This window comes from Melanaphis sacchari, unplaced genomic scaffold (assembly GCF_002803265.2).
Source record: "Melanaphis sacchari strain LSU unplaced genomic scaffold, SCAv2.0 Contig85_pilon_pilon, whole genome shotgun sequence".
Taxonomy (NCBI): Eukaryota; Metazoa; Arthropoda; class Insecta; order Hemiptera; family Aphididae; genus Melanaphis; species Melanaphis sacchari.
Window position 1 is genome coordinate 873,051 of NW_020271605.1, and position 21,709 is coordinate 894,759.

The window sequence follows — 21,709 nt, forward strand, 5'->3', positions numbered from 1 at the left end:
AAAAAAAATTTAATTTATTAAGAAATTCATTTATAAATGTCATACTATAATTTACACTGAAAACACATTAATAAAAAAACATTTTCCAAATAGGTACTCTAAGAATTAAATTCTTTAACTAGCATTTTAAAAATTATTTTTTCAGCTCAAAATTTAAAAAAGTTGTTTTACCACAAAAGACACTATACCAACTAACCCAGTAACCTGTATTGTTACATGATAAAATATATATCATTATGAAAAATTAAGATAAAACATATAAATTGGTAGATAATACATAAATTATGTGGGATTCCCAGCTATAGGTAGAACACATAACATTGGTAGATCGCATACTATACTCATATTTATAGTTACATAGCACACAAAACGGAGGTAGACCGCATATTGGGAGATAGCCGTATTTCTTTGTAAACATTGTGGAATTTAAGAAATAGAGTACTGTTTCAATATACTTTATTTTTTAAATTATTGTATTGAAATTTAAATATCTTAAAATATGATATTTTTTCAATTTTTCAGTAAAATAATTTAAAACTAATAATATTTATTAGTAGTTGAATGTAAAAGAGTCAATAAAATAATTTACTTACTTTTGTTAATTGTTCTTCATCAGATGAACTAGAGTCTGAATACTTATCATTATCATTGAGTCCTTCATCTTCTGAAAATAATACTAAATCATCAGTTTCTTTATCACTACCATAAAAACTATCATTGTCTTCAGGAACAGCTCCAATAATTTTATATGTATTTAATGATTCTATTTCTTTACGTATTATAACTTCTTTATGTTCTTTATTAGATTTAGGAGTTTGCCATGCAGTTATAGTAGTATGATGCGTTTTGTTCACTTTAACACAAACAGGATCAGTAAGATTTTTTTCTTCTTCTTCTAAGGACTCCATATACTCCTTACCTAAAGTATAAAATACATTGAATGAAAAATAAGATTCAATTAAAATAAAAAAATTAATTACTATGTAAGCTTTCTAAACTAGACTTTAATGAATCATTTGATGCCAGTTTTTGTCGCTTGACTAAAATTTCACACGGGCTCAAACATGATTTTTTTTCAGTATTTTTTCTTCTATATACAATTTGAGGCCATTTTTCCTCATCTGTTTCATCTGCATCTGTTTCTGTATCCTCAGATAACTCTACCATTTCTGCATAACCCTCAGGAACTACACGGTGAACTGCAGTTACTTCACCATGACTAATAACACTAGATTTCAGTATTTCATGTTCTTTAATCTCAACCATGACACACTCTTGTGTATTAATTTCACATTTAGGTTTCACAAAAGATTGAAAAATGATAGGATCTACTTGCGATACTTGTGAAAATAACATACTGTTTTTAGTCAATTGGAATGTATCATCTTCACTATCTTCCAATAATTCTTTATGGTTATTTTTATTTTTTTCTTCAGTAATTGTTATTTCAGGAACAGATGTTTCTTTACATGTTGTGGATTTATCAAATTGTCCTAATTTTTCATTTATCATTATTGTAGATATATTCTAGAAAAAAAATTGATAGATTTTTATAAAATAATTGCATTCTAAAAATAGTTTTAGTTATACTCTACATCAATAGTTAAAAAGATTAAAGTTTGCAAATAATTTTAAAATAATGTTAATTTAAGATCTACTTAAAATAAATTAATAAGCAAAAAATTATAAAAATTTTCAAAATAATAACTATAAACAAAATAATATATCTTATTAAACTAACCTTCATTTGTGTTGAATTATCATGAAGTCTTTTTAGAACTAATGTCCATCTATTAGAAATTACATCACATCGTTCACAATATGAATCATCCTCACATAAAGGATCTTTGAGGGATTTAAATTCAGTATAATGAGTAAAAATTAAATTTTTAACTTTTTCCCATTTGTCAATTTCTTTGTCTAACATATGCTATTATAAAATATAATAATTCATTGTAAATTGTGAAAACAAAAATAAAAATAATAATAAGTATTACTTTGGTAAATTTAATTTTGGATTCCATATTTTTCTCAGGTAATTGGGTGTTTTCAAATTCATCTAATTTTTCTTCCACTTTAGCCAACCAGTTAGACATAAGATTAATATTAGTGTCAAGGAAATCCAAAGCATTTAAACCTTTTTCAAGCTTATACTTAGTGTCATTAATATCTTTTACCAACTAAAAAAAAATACATATTTTATCAATTTTAGTACTCAAATTTAATTGTTGAACAATGAATTATTAGTAGAGGATTTTATAGAAATGGATTAAATAGTGCATTTGGTAAAAGGCCCTTTAAAAGAATCATAATTTTATGATAGATTTCCATGAATATTTTTCTATTTTGTAAAAGTATTATGATAAATATCTTGAATAATAAATCACTTTATTTCCAACATTTTTATGATTATTATGTCATAATTTTTTAATTACATTTAATATCACACGATAATTTAAAAAAAAAAAAATAGAAAGTTTATTTTAAATAAAAGCTAACATAAAAACTGACCATATTTTCTTCATTAAATGCTAGTGGAAGTAATTAAATTCTAAATTATATTTTTGAATGAAAACAAAATTGACTTACTTTGGAGTACAGTTGTTTTATAGTTTCTAGCTGAAGTTGGTTTTCACAATTTTCATTTGAATTTAACACAAATTCTACTTCACTTTTTAAACTTTCTAATGTAGAACTCATTTTCTGTAATATTTTTTTTTCAAATAAGTATTAATTTAAAGTAATAAACTAATGATACATATTTTATTATATGTATTAAATAATTAAATCTGTAGTTTGAAATTAAAATTTAAAATTTACTTTTTTATTGAAGTTAATAATTAGTTTATTGATGGTTTATATTACCATAAATTCAATTTTGAACAAAAATAAGATATTTCAGTTTGACTTTAAATCATAAAAAAATTAAATAATCTTAAATAAAATATTTTTGTAATTTTGAATTCAATTTTAAGCCTCATTATAAGTTTATTTTGTGTAAAAAAAAAATTTCTACTATTAAAATCAAAAATTATATATAATTATTTATTATGTATTTTGTTATAAATAATAAGTTACATTGAACAAGTATTAAGTCATTTATTTATATACGATAAAATTAACTTTAATCCAAATACATTTTTAAACAGTTTTCCTTAGATTTTTAATTCTAAATAAAATATATATCGTAAGTATACCAAATACAAAGAATAGTTTATACATTCTAATCATTATATTTTATTAATATAATTTAACTTCATTTAATAATTACCAAGCATTGTTCTAATTGTCCTTTAATACTATCAGGATCGTCAGATGCCAGCTCTAAAAGACAAATAGTATTTTCAATGGATTGTAATTCTCTCAACACTCTAGTAACACGGGTTGGTAAATCTCCAGGAGATTGATATCTTTCAAATTTCTCTTCTAACTGATAGAAGCGTTTCTAAGCAATGATACAGAAAAATAAATCAAAATAAAAACCAACTTATTCAATTTAAGTAATAATTCAACTTTTAAATAGAAAATCAAATTTCTCACTTTTAATAAAGATAGTTGATCTTTTAAACGATTCGCAACTTCTTTTTTATTTGCTATTTCATAGTTGCAAATTTGTTCTTCCATATCATGCAAAAGCTTAGCTTGATTTTGAAATTCATTTGATAATCTCTGTTTCACAAAAAAAAATCAACATCAATAAAAAATATTTACATTGAATAAACACAAAAATACTCAGAAATATTTGGTTATTAATACAATATGATTCAAACATGATAATAAATAAACCAACAGTTTACTACATTAGAATTTAAAAATTAAAAAAAAAAATTGTATTAATACAAATTACATAATGGAGATGTTACATTCATAAGCAACTGCCGTTCATTTTTAATAATAAATATTGTTATAAACAAAATACTAGTTTCAAAATTCAAAAAAATAGTTTAATATAAGTATGTTTTAAAATAAATACAATTATACTACTTATTACTTCTTAATTTATAAAAGTATTTAGTTATTAGCATAACATTAAGAAATTCATTTAAATAATTCTATGAAATACTCAAAATTTGGATTTAAAAAAAATTATTAAATATAAAAATAAAAAAACAATCTTAATGATATATAAATATCAAGATAGGTTTAAAGCTACTAAAAAAAAAAAAAAAATAATTAAAAATAATAATGTCTAAAATAAGTATTTTACTAATTCTTCAGTATATATTGTAGCTACACATTCTTATAATGAAATAAAATTAAAAAAAAAAAAAAACTTGGTTTTTACTTTATAAACTTGAGGTAGTTTAATAATTTAAAGTGTTCTTTGTTTTTAATATTTAATTATAAAAATTGAATTTCTTTTCCTTGTGTCATATTGCATATTGTTTTTAATCAATATTCAAAATGTATAATTTAGTGGTTAATTTTTTAAACTTGGATATTTTGTTGAATATGTGATTTTACTAGAACATTTTAATAAACAAATATTTTCAATAAAAATAATTATTTTATAAAACAGAATTTAAACTTGAAATGATTCCTAATCCTGTACCACAATGACTCTACAAAAAATTCCAAGTACATCCATCCAGTAAATATATATATATGTTACGGCTAGAGTCCGAAATATGGCTAAAGTGCACATTATCCGGATATTGTGCACTCTAGCCTGGTAGAATAAAGTAAACACTTAACATTTAAAATCATAGTTTTGTACAAATTAATCGGCTAAAGTAACTTTAGCCATCGTATTATGACATACATGTTAAAAATTAAATATAGATAAACTAAATTTGATGCAATATTAAATTTATTTTTATTAGATATAATTAATAATATTTATTAGATAACATTTTTTATATTACTATTTATTTGAACATAGTAAATTTTGATGAAATTTTGAATTGCATAAAATTCCTGATGCTTTACATTTACATTTATTTGTTTTGCAATTTGATTTACACACACAACGTTGATAACCCTGATCACCTAACAAAGACATATTTTTTACCATCAATCAATGGCTAATGTTCAAAATACTAGGTTAATATAGGAATACCATGTAGTTTATTAATATGTAATTATTAAAATATATTAATTAATTTTATTGAAATAAAATATAATTACATTAGCCATAACACAATGACTAAAGCTACTTTAGCCGGGTAATTTGTACAAAACTATGATTTTAAATGTTAAGTGTTTACTTTATCCAACCAGTATGGCTAGAATGCGCAATATCCAATGCACTTTAGCTATATTTCAGACTCTAGCCATAACATATACATATCAAATAATATAAAATATTTTTGATTAACAATTTAGATTTGGATTAATTTATTATAAAATTAACTTACTTCAACATCATTAGGTAAATCTTGTGGTGAGAAATCATTTTGAATACGAGATGTAAGTTGTTGATCAGTAGTTTCAAGCCATTGTTGAAACTCGGCAATGCAATTTTCAGATTTTTGTGTTTGTTCAATGCTTTCTTCTAAACGTTGAACTTTTTCTTCTGCCTAATATAAATGTATAACATTAAAAAAGAAAAAAATATTTAATAATATATTGAGATTGATATAATTAAAATAGACTTTAACATAACATTTTGAAGAATTATTAATGTAATATTTTAATTTTACATTGTGAATAAAACGTAAGCAAGCTCTTTTAAAGTCAGTCATGCCAGATAAAAATAATAGATTGAACCTTAATTACAATAACAAAAAAAAAAAAAATTACTTGAGTTGTAAGCTTTTTGCAACGTGATGTAACTTTAGCTAAATCTACTTTTATACTAGATGCCATAACATTGTGATCTGACAAAATCGCACCGATTTCATTTAATCGATCAACCCTAGATTCTGGATGGTTTCTAAGGCAATTTTCTAAGTCCTAAAAAATATAAATAAACATAATCTATGATTAATAGTTTTTACAAAAGCTTGATATTTTGAAAAACATGGATCAATTCATCAAAAATTATTGTTCCTAAATCAGATTTTTACATGAAATATTAAAAATAATATTTATAATTATTAATTTAACTAATCAACATTTTTTTTTTAAATAACAAAAATAGCTTAAAAAAATTTGTGTAATAAATCAAATAGGTGTACATAATTTAAATTAATAATATTTGAATTAAATCAGTTTATAAATAAATACTTACATCAAGCTCTTCAGATATTTCTTCTGCGTCAGTTGCTATAGTTTTTATACTTTTTTTTAGACATTTATCTAGTTTATCAAGCCACACATTTTCTTGAGACATTAAAACTATATACAAACAAATACAAATTATAAAAAATTATACTTAACAATTATGAATATCTATGTTTGGTGGTGTTATATGTAGCTGAATCGTGGATAATATTGAAAACTGACCGAAGAAAAATAGAGACTTTAGAAACATGGTACTAGCAGTCTTCACAATTCTTTGGACAGATCGAGTTACTAATGAAGAAGTATATTATAAGAGAATAAATGAAAAAAAGATCAATATGAACGACAATTGTGAGAGAAGAAAAAAGTGGATAGGACATTTCATAAGGAACAATATATAGATAATGACTATAATTGAGGGAAAAAGCCGAAGGGAAGCTAGGAAGAGGAAGACCTAGGCAATCGTTTATACAAAAAATTATGTTGAATATAAGAACAGAGTCATATAAAGAACTAAAGAGTTGCAATGAATAGAGAAAAATGGAAAAATATTTCATCATTTGACCAATCTACGAATTAAAAAAAAAAAAAAATGACCAAAAGGCTTAGCTTAGGTCTGTACATACTTTTTATATGACTGTTAGTTTTTGTTTATTATTATAACTTATAAATGATTTCCATGTCAATATCCATATCACTAATTTATAATATTAAATAATTTTTTTTTGTTTTTTATTAAGTATAATATAATTTTAATTCTAAAAACAAGTTAAATCTATGGAAATTAATAAAAAAAAAAAAATACTACTACCAGATTATGTTTTATTAAAGAAAAAAAATTTAAGTTATATTCTTAAAGAGTTTGAAAATAAATTTATGTTTTAGTAGGGAACGTTAAAAAACAGATTAAAACTAGTCCACCAATCAATAACAGAAGTAACTTACCTTTAAACTCAGAGTGAAGTTGTACATCTTGCTGTAAACGATTTTTTATTAATTGCACACCATCATAAACTTTATTCCACTTTAAAATTAACATTTTAACGTCATCATCTTGACTGATTTCTACACAAAATAATTTTTAAGTAAATCAATAAAAATAAATAGCACAAATACTCACCAAGTTTTTCTAATTTTGGTTTTTTTTCCAAAAGTTTGTCATGCAAAGTGTGATATTTATTTTTTAATTTTATAAGTTCACCAGCTGAACCTACTGGATCATTCTCTCGATATGAATGACATTTTTCCACTTCAGATACACATTTTTTTACTTCAGTAAAATCCTGAAGCAATAATAGTAATTAATAATCAATAATATATTAAAACTATAGAATTTGAAATAAACTAAAATATATATATAATAAGTGCACTTCTGTATCTACACTTAAATTACTTTTTCTATAGTTTTTAATCCTTCAATAGCAATATCTTCTTTAAATTTCACAATTGTATTTAATTTTTCTTTAATAGATTCTAATTTCTGATTTATGTCAAGCTTAAACTTTGGATCTACTGATGACTCAAGTATATTTATAATATCACCATGCAGTTTCTCATATAACTGAGAAACAGAATCACAGACATCCTATAAATAAGTAATCAATTTATTTAAATAATACTTCACAATTTTTTAAGTTATTTGATTGTCATGAGATATGCTGGACCCACTCTACTGGGAATGAGATCCACATACACGAAAAATTTTCTTAGAGAAAGCGATAGTAGTGGGTTAGATACATTCTACCCCTCCCAAAAAATAAGACTTTGACAATCTGTATTAAAGACTGACAAAATTGTTTCAATAAATAAATGATGAAAAATAAGAAAATATTATCATACATTTATCATTTTCAAATCTGGTTGATCATTTTGAGAATTATAATAATTGAACAGATCTTCACTTTGTTCCATTAAATCTTCTAATGTTCTAAAATTGGATTCTAATTCTAAGACTAAAATCAAATCTAAAATAAACATGGTTTAGTTAGTAAATAATGCAAATTGGATTATTATTAAACGCTTAATAGATAATACCTTTTTGTAACTTTAAAATTCGTTCATCTAATAACACTGGAATATCACTCCATCGTGTATTTAAATCTTGAAGATCTTCAGTTAACCTTTCTGTAGCTATATCATTATTTAGCTTTTCTATAATGTCTTGTCCAAGTGTATTTACCATTTCTAAAGTATCACGGCGATCATTTACAGACTTCTGCATTTCCTTTAATTTTTCTAATTGATTTGTCAAAACTTTTGAATAATTCATAAGAATTGGTTCACCTAATAATACTCCTTCTAATTTATTAATCCAGCCCATAAGCTCTTCTTTAGATTCTTTAAACTTTGTGTTAGAATTGGTTTCTTGTGATAATTTTGCTTGTATTTCATAAGCAGAAAATCTAAAAAAAATATATATTGAAAAATGTAAAATATTTTTTTTTTGAATTGATTACATACTTTTCATTCAAAGTGCTCCAACTAGATATACATTTTTCAACATCATTTCTTATAGAATCATTGGGATCTAATAGTTTACTATGTGTTTGTAGTTTAGTAATACGATCTTCCAGAGATTTTAATGATTTTAATTTTACCTAAAATTGAGTTATTTAATTAAAGATGTTATTAATTTATTACAGTTACATTTTAATACTTTTACTAACCTTTATTTGTTCAAATGTACAATTTCCACTATTTAGCCATTTTGCATATCCATCAAGTATTAATTTTAAATTATTCATTTCTTTTGATGTCTGTTTTTTTTCAAGGTTATATTTTATTTTATTTTTGAATGTAGCTAAAGTAATTTCCAAATCACTAAATTCTGTACATAATGTATTATAATGATCTAGTTTGGGAAATGGAGTATCAGTACCTAGAGAAACAATAATTATTTATTAAGTAATGTTAATTTTGATAATTAAAATAAAATTAATATAATAAATCTTACTTTCATTGTTTGTAATAAATTTACTAGCAAAATCTAACTGAGATTTTTGACTGTCAATTTCAGACATAATATCTTTATATAAAGCTGCTTGCTCTTCTACTTCTAAAGGTTCATCAAGCAATTTTTTAGTCCTCTTTAACCAATTACTCAAGTTTGATGTAGCATTATCATATTCATCTTCTTGAAATGATCCGCCTTTTCTTCTACGCTTCCAGCCAAGTTCCTTAAAATTTATATTACATTATAAAAAGAAATAAAAATATATTAAATACAAAAAGAATAAATATACATACCTCAATATCTGACAAATTTAAACTACCATCAAATGAACTGTCTTCCAAAATTTTTTCATCTTGTTTTTCTAAATTTGAATTGCTAATTAAATCAAATTCAAAACCAGCATCTTGTATCTAAAATTTAAATCAAAAAGTTTATAAAAATAAATCCCAATATTATTGTTATTGAATATATGTTTTTAGATTAATTCATTACTTATAAGTTATAACTTTTTTACAAGTAAAAACATTGGTTTTTTCTTATTGTTATTATCATTGTATACTTTATCGCATATTATCAGTTTAAATTATTAACATAGAAATAGAAAATACAATAATTTTCCTCTAATTTCTATTTCTATAATAAATTACTAGTTTATTTGTGAATAACTAAATAAACATACTCTTTGAGCTTGTATTTCAATAATTTGTACTAAAGCATCACAACGGTCTTGTAGAGTTTCTATTTTTTCTGAATAAGGACAATTCTCAGTATACAAAAATTCTTCTTCCAAATTCTGAATTTTAGTTTGAAGATGAATAATATTTTTTTGTTGACTTGACATTTGGTGACGTAAAGTCTATAATAAAAAACATATAATTTATTATTTCAATAAACTTTTTATTTTTAAGTAGTTAAATATTTTACTTGTAACTGTTTGATTCTATCCAAAATTTCTGCCACTTCTGTAACATGTTTAGATTCCATGTGTTTAAGATTTATTTCTTTTGAATCAAACCATGATTGTAACCACGATAGTTGTTCCGTAATACGACTACATTTCATTAATAATGTCTGTAACTTAACACCATATTCTTCAGCCCACTTACAAATATGAGCCCAACGCTCACCCAATGCAGATAATTCATCTTCCATCTGTACGTGTACTATTAAATGAAATATTATTTAAAAAAATAAAAATATTTTTTTAACAATAAATTATTTAAATATCCAACTCCAAAAAAGTATATCAATATGAGTAGGTTTCTAACTTTTTAACAGCAATGATACATTTATATATTTTTACCATCAATATTTTTCTTTATTTTATAAAGTTTAATGTTATAAGTCGACTTATTAATTATAATATACTAGAGGTATTTAAATATTTTCATCTCACAGAAATCGTATTTTTACAATATTTTTATGGCTCTCAAATTTAATGGAAAAAAAATAAATAATTATATGTATGTACATTAATTTAATTAGCATTTACAAAAAATTGTGTAGATAAAAAATTTAAAAAAAATTGCTTATTTTGTTAGTCTTCATAATTCCCATCATCAATATACTTTATATTTAAACATTAAATTTATTTTGATTTTTAGTTCTTTGACACAGTTCCTTTTACTAACTTTCAAGTCTCATAATTTAAATATATCTGTAATACACACTTATTTAGGATATATTTATATCAATAATCTGATATTTATAATATTTCTCGTCCACTCATTGAGTAGCATCTGTGTATTGTTAATAATTTTCTCAAAGAATTAATATGTTAAAAATATTTGTGGATAAAACAAACTAATATTAAACAATAAATCTAATAAACTCATAAAACATATTTTTTCATTAAAAAAATAATATTAGAAGTAAGACTAGATTAGGATTAGTCATAGACTTAATATCTAAATTAATCTAGAAATAAAAAAAAAAGACGTAGAACATTAGTCTGTTTAGGTGAATAAATATTTACTATTTGGGCGAGAGTTTATTCAACTAAAAATACCGTTTGAGCGAACAGATGTATACCGTTTGGGCGAGGATTATTAAAATTATTGGCATAGACATTAATAATATTATTTTATAGGTAGGTATCAATTTACAGTCAAAAAATAATTTCACTCGCCCAAACGGTACAAATGATATCGTCCAAAGGGACTATTATGTTTTTGGTCAAAATTATTACCTTCACCCAAATGACCACTGGTCTAAAAAATATAGCTCAAAAATACTTACCAGAATCAGGGAATGTATTTTCATCTATAACTACTACAAGATTAGATAATGAATCAACTGATAACTGCTGTTTCCTTAAATCAGCTCTAAGTGCAGAATGTTCTTCAAGCTGTGAACGTAAACAGTCAACATCCATTTTAGCAGATTGTGACAAATGTGATATACGATCTTCAGTTTGTGTTAGCCACAAACGTAACTCATCTAATTGTTTTTGCTGAATTCCCATTAAAGATTCGTGTATTCTACATATCAACAATAGTAACGGTGAAATCAATAATCACCTTGTATAAATAAAGATAAATTCCACTTACTTAGTTTGCCTTTCCATAGCAGTAATTCTTAATTTTTCCCACCGTGAATTTAACAATTTCATTTGAATACGAACTTCTTGTTCTTCCTCCTCAGTTAAACCACCATCAGCTAACATTCTAGCTCCCTCTTCTAATATAGATCCAACTCCTTCTTGATGATGTGACAATTCAATAAGAAAATTCTTCAAGCAAAAATTTAAAATCAATAATTAATTAATCTTATCTTTTAATCTTTTATGTAAAACAATAAATTAATTTACTTCATGCGTGTGAAATATTTCCCTAACACCCTCCAGATCTTCAGATGTTTTTTCTGATTGGTGTAAACGATCTTCAGCTTCTAGTAACCATGTTAAAACTTCTTCCAATGCAGTTTGGTAACCACCAAGTTCAACTGATATATTTGTTAACATACTCAATGGCCTTTCATCAGACTTTTTGAATTTATCTTCATACTAAATAAATAATTTAAATTTTATTAGCATATGATTAAAAATGTATTATTTTTCATCCTTACTTGTATATCAGTCTTTGAAGCTCCCATTTCATCAGAGTATTGAGATAATCGTTGAAACAAGCACATAACGTACATCATAACAGATTTTTTGTCTGGTATAGATGTATTAACATCTAAATAAATTAAACAAAAGAATAATTAACTATATAAATTATAAATATTTAATAATAAGTAAAATACCTTCAGGATCTAATAAACGTTCAATATTTAGATTCTGATGAGCAACAGAAAATATATTTTCAAGCCTAGCATTCGGATGCTGTTTTAACACAAAATCATAATCCAAAAGATCAGATCTGAACTTGTGTATTAATGCACTAAATGCTAATCCATCTGACCAACTTGTAGTAAAATTTTTAATGTCAACACCATATCCCTGAAAGTTACCATATGATTTAAAATTATATCCTAGAATAAAATATTTAGTTAAGATATCCTTACTTCTGTATTTTTTCGACACCATGCTAACAGTGTCTTTTCTAAGTTTGTTTGTTGTGATTCAGACATTAATTCCTTCAAATGACAATCAACCTAATAATTTACATAATAACTGTTAATAAATTAATATTTATAGCTTAAATTTTATTTCATTGTCATATTTATCAAACATTGGCTATTATTTAAAATTATAATACAAATAACAAATAATTAATTTACCTGCCAATGCAATATAATACTCCAAACTAATCCTAAAATTAGTTTCGGACTACCATCAACTATATCATTACTACTTATATTCACCAATTTTACCTGAAAATTAATAAATTGTATCAATTTATAGTCATAAAAAAAAATGTTGAAAATATTATGTTATAGAAAGGTTCTTTATTCATTAATAAGAAAAATGTGTTTAATAATACTTACATTGTTTTGTTCCAATATTTGTAAAGCTTTATTTACATTATTCAGATGGTGAACTCTCATACATCCTTTTTCTGGTTTCTACACACAATATATATCAAACAAAAAATCAAATAAACACACAATATACAATTACTTACAATTTGAATGCCAGTTAAAATTTCTAGCAAATAAAGTAATTTAGTGCCATTTTGTAAATCCAAAAATAAGTCAGATATGACTTCATGATTTTCCTAAAATCAAATATTTTTTTTAATAATAATATTGTTTAAAAGTTTTAAAAATAAAGAAATTTACTTTTGACAGTTGTGAATTTATCCACTTAGTAAATGTTTTCTTTTGAACATCTTCACGTTCATCTATTTATAATAAAGTTATTCATTAAAATAGTAACTAGGTATCTAACTATTCAATCTTAAGCCAGGTAAATATAACCACACATTAGTAAGACAACATTAGTATATAAAACACACAGACATTTTTTAAAACGAAAAATAATACAATAGAATTTATTAAGTATACTATTCATAAGTTTTAAAGAAACTAAATTTATTATCATTTTAAAATTTTATTATTTATTAAGTGACATTAATTTTATTAAGTAAATAGGTATTATATTTTCAATAAAATACAGTACTACTTATAAATAAGTTGACTATAAAACACAAAACTATTAACACACATAATACATACTCACAAAGTATAAATTAAATTTTCTTACCTATTAATTTTTAAAGAAATAGGCAGTCAAACATTTTTAGTTTATCAAGTCTATTTGGCTAAACACCTAAATAATCTAATAGTTATAGACATATCTTCAAGTATTCAATGTTAAACATATATATTTATATAAAATTGTAACTTATTATTATCATAATTTAAGATAGATTATTTTAAATAGTATTCACAATCAAAATTTTTTAAGTTATTCCATTTAAACAGTAAACAAAACTATATGAATAATTAATCATTATACATAGATACATATTTTTATGACTCTATCATGGTCATACTCATACAACATCGGCTATTCACAAAATAATTTTAAGTTTATCATATTTCTCAAAATTACAAATTTTTTTACCATACCACTTACAGTCGATCAATAATATTGTAAATTCACTTTTAAAAGTAGTGATATTTAATAATGAAATTAAAAAAAAAAAAATTGAATTTATCTTCTGTAGCCACATAAGTCTATGTAAACAAAAGAATACTTCGCAAGCAAAAGTAACCCTCAGATCGAAGAACCAACCGCTAAAGACGACAAAGACACATTTGTCAAAAATCAGTGAAGTAAACCAACCGATGTACGTACCAACGAGTATGTTGTCCATCGTAGCCATATTATCACGGGACGACGACATGAAAAGTCTTAACAACCGAGATTTTCAATAGAAAATTAGCAACAGGTGTCTGCACCGCGTCACATCTTAGACGCAGGGATTAGTCGAGAAAAATACACAAACAACACGCCGAAGTTTCGCTGGCCGACAGCGAAGTCTAGACGATCAAACGGCAACGGGCACGGTAAGTGTAAAAAGCTCCGTCGTCATCACGACGACCGGATAAAAATTCTCAGGTACATCAGACGATTATAATCGAGTAGTCTGGTGTCTCAAGTCTTGGATGGATTGACCCGAATCGCGGCGTTGCTCGATTATCAATCGTGATATAATACTATTACTATTCTGTATCTGTATATCGTAGGGCCGCGTTGACTGTCAAGATTTGTACACTAGATGCCTTTAGTAGCGTGTGTAATTCCCCCGCCTGACCATCACCATAAAATCCCCTCCCCCTCATGATCACGACGATCAAATACTTTAATAATAATAATTATTATTATTATTTTTATTAAGTATATCACCTACGACGTTCTAAATTATTACAATATTTATTATTTACATTACTTAGTCACTTAATACTTTTATAATTGTTACTAGTCGATAGTTTTATACCATCTACGAGTGTCGTTTTATATGCAAAATACGTATACAACATATAATATATATTTATTTAAATACTTATTATTCATATGCTATACATGTTTTTCTCTTATACCGCAGAAATATCACCAGTAGACCCCTTCGACGCGACCAAATCAAATTAAATATTCCTCAATATCCTCACTTCTCGAATACGGTTCTTGCGTTGTTATGTATTTTTTGTCGATACAATAACACAATTTTATCATTATTATCTATTTTTACCCGTTAAACATTTGATTTGCAAATCGATGCATTCGTTCTAAGCACCTGCACATCACACGACATTCACTAGTCGTGATTTTTCGAAGTTTTCTCTACCATTAATTTGTTCCGATCTTGGTATACCCTCAACCCATTGTTACCACAAGCGATGTCGGATTGCCAAACACAGCAGCTTACAGACGGATCGCTACCAGACGTTTGGGTGGAAAGATGTGGCATGACAGTTGTACATACACTAGACGACCAATAAGTGTCTGTCTCCAGATTACTGTTTTCGGTCTGTCGCATTACCGCCGCCGTTGGTGAGTAAAATCAATCTGTAGTGTTTCTCTCATTCATTTGTTTGCACCGTAATAATAATAATAGAAGATGTCTAGGTATTGTTCTAAACAATTGACCTAATATTCTCACTCTGCCTTTATAAACCAGTATCCAGTGTTTATCAAATGACTAAATAAATGATCAGTATATTCTAAAATATGGATTCTGCAACAGACTGTCCCTATAATCAATTTGTTCTGATCATGCTGATAGATATGTGTTATTATTTATGTGTCAGAATATCAAAAAAAGTAATAGCCACCTAACATTCACTAGGTGTTTAGATACCTGAATGTTTCAGATATGTAATATATGAAACTAGTTTGAAGAAATATAGCAACTAACAAGTAACAAATACCACAAACTTTTATTGGCATTAATATTTGTAGAGTCTAGTACATTGTTTATGTATAATTGATCGCAAAATTTGACAAAAATTAATTTTAACAATAGGTACTTTAATAATTTAATATTGCTTATTTGTAATTTTTCTATTAATTGATAATCAGTGTTTAATTATACAAAGTTAACACCATTCTCAATATAATCAAAATAATTTCCATTATATATAAATTTATTAATTCAAATTTAAGTATGAAAAGATTAAGAAGTAGTAGATTTCCAAGTACCCTGATAATTACTTTTATCTAATCATATTAAACTTATCTTATATTTATTGAATTTCAATACATTTTTTTACTTTAGATCAGATTTAGTAATTTTTTTGTAGATACCTAGTATATTTTTTATAAATGATTTTATGTGAATCCTCAATTCATAAAGTAGATAAATATCAACAGAATCCAATCAAATGTTATGAAAGTAGATTTTAAATAAGCTATTAAATATATTTTGTTATTATAACATTTTATAAACAAACATATCAATAGAAATTCCATTATCTTAGTTTTATGTTTAATAGGTAACTGTTACCATTATATTAAATACCAATTATGGATAATGATATCTTGGATGAGAGATCAAGAGAATTTTTAGAAACTGCAGATCAGTATATTACTGAACATGGTCATCAACATGTATCTGAAGAAAATAGTAAACAACTTGGTGACCAACATAATTTGCCAGAAGAATTCCGTATCGGTAAGGTATTTCCATTAACTTAAATTATAACATCTAAAGAACTTTATGTATATAATTTAAGATGAGAATGGAGAATTGTCCCATCACACAACTGGATATTATGATACAAGTGATATATTATCTGGTGATGGATCTACAGCTCTCACTGAAGATGACCACCGATTAGCTAATGAACTAGCTGCTGAGCTTGCCCAACAGAACAAATCTCTTGTTGATGGTGGCCACCATGACACTCATCTTATGACCAGCTATCTATATAGTACTGACTTTGATTTAAACACGAACAATAAACATTCATCACAAACTTCAAGTCATATAAATAATCAACAAGTATTATACATAAATATATTTTACTTTTACATATATTTATTTAAATATCTTTTATCCAGATTATTAGTTCAGAAAATTTAATAGAAGTAGAAACTTCAGAGTCTGATTACCATGCGGAAATACAAAATAATTTACCACATAAAAAACGTTTTCGAAAAAGAGAATCTGCCCCAGCTCCTATGAGAAGTATTCATCCAAAATGTTACAAATGTAAACAATGTGGTGAACAGTTTAATTCTCAATCTGCAGTTACTGTAATCAATTTTTTTTGAAAATTATTATATCAAGTAAATATATAAATTTAACCAAATATGTTTGTAGGCACATAAACCAGTTCATGCTCCTAAAAAAGTTAGTGGTCGAATGCCATTCTTATGCGAAATCTGTGATAAACATTTTACACATCAAATAAAGTTTTTTGAACATCTAAAATTTCATTATGAGCCTCAACGAAGTAAAGTAATTGTAGTTACTACAGACTCTGGTACTTCACCACATCATGTAAATTATCAAAATCATAGTGTTCAAGAATCAACAGATAATAATGAAAATCAATATATTGAAGAAACTATTGAAGACCAACCAGAACTTCATGATCTTCCTCCACTTCAGAGTTATAGAGTAAGGTCATATATTTATTTGCATATTTAAATCTAGTTAGCTTGAAGTAACTACATATTAGCTAGAAGTTTATTATTTAATTATCAAATGCTTTTTTTTTTTTTTGTACCTCAGAATAAAAATAGTATTATTATGTGTGACATCTACTATAATCTGTCTTACAAAAAAAGGTACCGTTTCTACAGGTAGACTGGGCTACAAACCAGCATGAAGTGGCGTAGGAATGCACAAAAATATCCAGTTTTTGTCAAAACACGGAACATTTCTTTCGTGAAATAGATTATAGCTCTAGTCATAATGTATTACACAAAATACTTATCATTTCTTGGGTATAATTACATAAATATAAGATTAAACTTTATTATGCTTATATCACAGCTATATATATAAATATAAATATATACATATGCATCTGTGGTTTATATAGGTACCTAATAAAAAATGAAATGAGGTATTCTCTGTTTTTTTCTGATAAAATAACATATAAGTACCTTTATTGGTTTTATTATGTTAGCGCTACCTGGTGTAAAATTTAAAGTTGTACAAATTTGAAAACGGCATAATATTTATCTTTTAATTTCCTACTAAAAACTTTTTTTTTTTATTTTAAAAATTTGGTAATAATGGAAAAGTAAACTTAAAGAGTAAAAACTCACTATAACATTATTTAATGGTTTATTAACCAAAACTAAATATAAAAAATTACATTTTAGTGCAAAAACGTAATGTTGATCATTAACCAAAGAACTTACAAAGATCATTCTAAGATATGCTAATTGGCAATAAGAAAAAATTTAATTTCTAATATTTTATTGTTTGCTTTAAGCAAACAACCTATTGTATGGAAATATCCTTATAATATTATTAATAAAAAAAACTATGCTATAATAGTTATATACATTTTTAGTTAACAGAAGAAGAGAGTATGGAAGATGATAAACATTGCATATTTTCATCTGATGGGTCTATATTAGCTGCACAACTTCAGCAACCATTTCCTTCATGTCATCTATGTGGTAGAAATTTTCGACGTTTAAAAGCATTAGAAATTCATATGGCATCTGTTCATCCACAACCGGCAACTCTTGTTACTGTTAAACAGGACTGTTTGGAAGAGTTTTCTGATCCAGAAGATTTAATGGAAGGTATTCGCCATATGGTACCCGGTGTAGCTGATACTGAATCAGAAACTGATGAAAAGCAACCAATACAAGATCAAATGTAATAAAACTAATAATTACAAATATAATGTCTTTTTAAACTCTTAAATTTGTTATGTAGTTGGGAGTACAATGGTGAAAGTATTACAAATCATGAAGATACTATGATTAAACCAAAAGAAGAAAATAATTGTTTGTTGAATGGAAATGGTGACAATGGTGAAAACAGTCGAGCAGAACATACTTGGGAAGATGATACAGATGAATTAGAACAAATTATGAAAAAAAATATTTCAAAGAATCTTGTATGCACCCAATGTAAAAGAAAATTCAATCATCGTAATTCTTTGCTATATCATTTAAGATCACATTCCGGTAAACGACCACATAGTTGTAAACTATGCCCTAAGAGTTTTTTCTCCAGCAGTGCCCTTAAGGTTAATATTACTTAAATAATGTAAATATGAAATACTTAATTGAAATTGAACTGCTAACTGTATTTTAGGTACATAATCGGCTGCATACTGGAGATAAGCCATTCGAATGTGAATGGTGTGGACGAAATTTTCGACAGTGGGGTGATCTTAAGTATCATATTGCTTCATTACACTCTGAATCTAAACAATTTCAATGTGAATTTTGTGGTAAGGACTTTGCTCGTAAATACTCATTGATTGTCCATCGTCGAATACATACTGGAGAAAAGAATTATGTTTGTGAATTTTGTAAAAAAACTTTTCGAGCATCATCATATTTACAAAACCATCGTCGTATTCACACAGGTATATAATAAATTTCTGATTTTAATTTTTAAATACTTATTTTATATTCTAGCACAACCTACTTTTTTATTTATTTCTCTATATCCCCAAAAATCTAAAATGTTGAATAATAAATATATATTTCAAAGCAATAATACCCTCTTGGAAAAGATTTCTAGAAAAACCTTTCATACAATTCAAAGAATTCCACTTCAAAAAATCTGTAAAAATTATTAATTTTTAACATGTGTATAAATAACACATGTAATTATTTCTCGAATATAATATCAAAGTTTCTGACTTGAAATATTTTAAATATTATTTTTCTTCAATTCGATCATTTTCTAATGATTCCATAAACTAATCCAAACCATTTGCGCTCTTACTCAAACTTTTTATCTTTTATTTGTGTTTCTCATATTCAATTATTAGAAGTTGATTTTTAAATTTTAATGAATTATTTAAATTTAAGAAAAACTAAAGTATTTTATTTAAAAACTTGAACATGCTAGAACATACAATTGGTACAAAATATAATTTAATATTTTAAGTTAATATATCATTTTTATTTCATATTTTTTTATTAGGTGAAAAACCATATAAATGTGAAACTTGTGGTAAAGCATTCAGAGTACGTTCAGACATGCGTCGACATACTGTAGTACATAGAAAAGATGTTGTAAACTCTGTTCAAATTAATAGTTATGCAGGTCAAGTGAGTGGGATTGTCACATCTTCAGACATGAGTATTCATCTAACTAAATTGGAAGTGAATAAAGATAAAATAACAGCAGAATCGGATGGAGATGTTAAATTTCATGAAAATTTTTCTCATGATTCAAATCAAATATTAACTGCAGATGAAGTTAGTACACCTCTAAATCTCAATTTACGAGCTCAAGATAATGGTGATAATAATGAATCAACTAATTTTGAACAGTTTAATGGGCGTCAAGAAATAATTGATCGGGAAACAAATACTTTATATGTTTGGATCCCATCCAATACTGAGCAATTATTACATAGTGAATGATTTTGGTGGACTTAAACGTATGTACAATTTGGTCAACTTCTTAAATCCAAAAATTTATAACTAATAATATTTTGCTGAATTTTCGTAAAAATGGCTTCTGAATGAAGTTATCAAAAATTCAAAAAAAAAAAAAAAAACATACTCTGCAATAAATAAATCTTAAGAGTTGTTTTTGGCTGTTACTAAGTGTGATATTATAAAATTATTTTGGTACTTCATTTGAATATTAATATCAATTAAAAAAACATTAACAAGGTAAATTGTTCAAACCGATTGAACTATATGACCCATATACCATTCTATAGGTATAAACATTTGGGTCAAAAAATGTATCATGTGTAATATAATTAACACAATTTGTTGAATATTTATTATTAATTGAATTATTGTACTCTATTACTAACAAGTTTTTAATTTCATGATTATTTTAAAACATCTTAAATGACTATTAAGTGATGCACATTTTTATGGAAAAATGTATGCACTACCTATAATATTTATAAAACTTGGCTAATAATAATAATAAAAAAGTATCCATAACTAATGTTCCTTAAATAAATTTACTGTTTGTTTTTTTTTATATATATATATATTATTTATGTACACATATAATATGAGAAGTTTAAAAATGTTTAAAAAATAAATATTTTACCTGATAAAGTAATAAATATATTTAAATAAGTAAATAAGTTTAAAACCCCATATTTTTTTGAACAATATCCTAAGTATAAGTATCTATTTTAAACCAAACAATCATATTAAGAAAATAATAGATAGTGAAATAATTTTAAGTTGGAAATTCTTAGTTACATGGCAGGAATTTGGGCCAAATTTTACATCTAAATGTATTAGTATATACAATTACTAAAATTCAATAAAATATTTCAATCTTAAGAAATTAATTTATAATATACCTGTTTTATTTAGAGTAAACATTTTTTAAATTTTTAATAAAAGTATTTGAATATTATTGTAATGTTATGTATAACTGTCTTAATGTTCACTCTAAATCAATTTTACTTTTATATGTATTTTTTTCTATTTATTTCTTGAAAACAAAGATGTATGATGTTAATGTCTTCCTCATGAGTGATAAGAATATATTGGTTAGTGTTAAATTTTTT

General features: G+C 25.1%; 2 protein-coding genes across 3 annotated transcripts in view; one reads left to right on the forward strand and one right to left on the reverse strand.

The window, feature by feature from the left end:
- Positions 1-14,719, reverse strand: part of LOC112602335 (dystrophin, isoforms A/C/F/G/H-like) — a 53,846-nt gene extending 39,127 nt beyond the window's left edge. Inside the window, exons 1-32 of the mRNA XM_025350361.1 lie at positions 14,364-14,719; positions 13,343-13,404; positions 13,186-13,278; positions 13,049-13,126; positions 12,842-12,934; positions 12,626-12,715; positions 12,365-12,560; positions 12,185-12,297; positions 11,928-12,122; positions 11,668-11,849; positions 11,357-11,598; positions 10,043-10,281; positions 9,798-9,974; positions 9,412-9,528; positions 9,119-9,341; positions 8,832-9,043; positions 8,626-8,762; positions 8,200-8,567; positions 8,005-8,129; positions 7,559-7,750; positions 7,286-7,448; positions 7,111-7,230; positions 6,173-6,279; positions 5,743-5,895; positions 5,358-5,519; positions 3,541-3,669; positions 3,272-3,445; positions 2,590-2,703; positions 1,998-2,180; positions 1,742-1,930; positions 981-1,527; positions 594-919 (exon numbers count right to left, since the gene is read on the reverse strand). Of these exons, the coding sequence (XP_025206146.1) occupies positions 594-919; positions 981-1,527; positions 1,742-1,930; positions 1,998-2,180; positions 2,590-2,703; positions 3,272-3,445; positions 3,541-3,669; positions 5,358-5,519; positions 5,743-5,895; positions 6,173-6,279; positions 7,111-7,230; positions 7,286-7,448; positions 7,559-7,750; positions 8,005-8,129; positions 8,200-8,567; positions 8,626-8,762; positions 8,832-9,043; positions 9,119-9,341; positions 9,412-9,528; positions 9,798-9,974; positions 10,043-10,281; positions 11,357-11,598; positions 11,668-11,849; positions 11,928-12,122; positions 12,185-12,297; positions 12,365-12,560; positions 12,626-12,715; positions 12,842-12,934; positions 13,049-13,126; positions 13,186-13,278; positions 13,343-13,404; positions 14,364-14,412 (5,550 nt within the window). The 5' untranslated portion in view covers positions 14,413-14,719. The remainder of the gene's footprint in view (positions 1-593; positions 920-980; positions 1,528-1,741; positions 1,931-1,997; positions 2,181-2,589; positions 2,704-3,271; positions 3,446-3,540; positions 3,670-5,357; positions 5,520-5,742; positions 5,896-6,172; positions 6,280-7,110; positions 7,231-7,285; positions 7,449-7,558; positions 7,751-8,004; positions 8,130-8,199; positions 8,568-8,625; positions 8,763-8,831; positions 9,044-9,118; positions 9,342-9,411; positions 9,529-9,797; positions 9,975-10,042; positions 10,282-11,356; positions 11,599-11,667; positions 11,850-11,927; positions 12,123-12,184; positions 12,298-12,364; positions 12,561-12,625; positions 12,716-12,841; positions 12,935-13,048; positions 13,127-13,185; positions 13,279-13,342; positions 13,405-14,363) is intronic.
- A 197-nt stretch (positions 14,720-14,916) lies between these two features.
- Positions 14,917-21,114, forward strand: LOC112602336 (zinc finger protein 345-like). Of its 2 annotated transcripts, XM_025350363.1 has the most exons (10): positions 14,917-15,560; positions 16,502-16,680; positions 16,742-17,010; positions 17,070-17,264; positions 17,332-17,631; positions 18,539-18,852; positions 18,913-19,228; positions 19,297-19,573; positions 20,140-20,417; positions 20,493-21,114. In XM_025350363.1, the coding sequence occupies exons 2-10, from the start codon at positions 16,533-16,535 to the stop codon at positions 20,583-20,585; spliced, it is 2,190 nt and encodes a 729-aa protein (XP_025206148.1). In that variant the 5' UTR covers positions 14,917-15,560; positions 16,502-16,532; the 3' UTR covers positions 20,586-21,114. The 2 variants fall into 2 exon arrangements, with proteins under 2 accessions (XP_025206148.1, XP_025206147.1); XM_025350362.1 differs by having other exon boundaries at positions 14,918-15,560; positions 20,140-21,114.
- Positions 21,115-21,709: the final 595 nt, after the last annotated feature.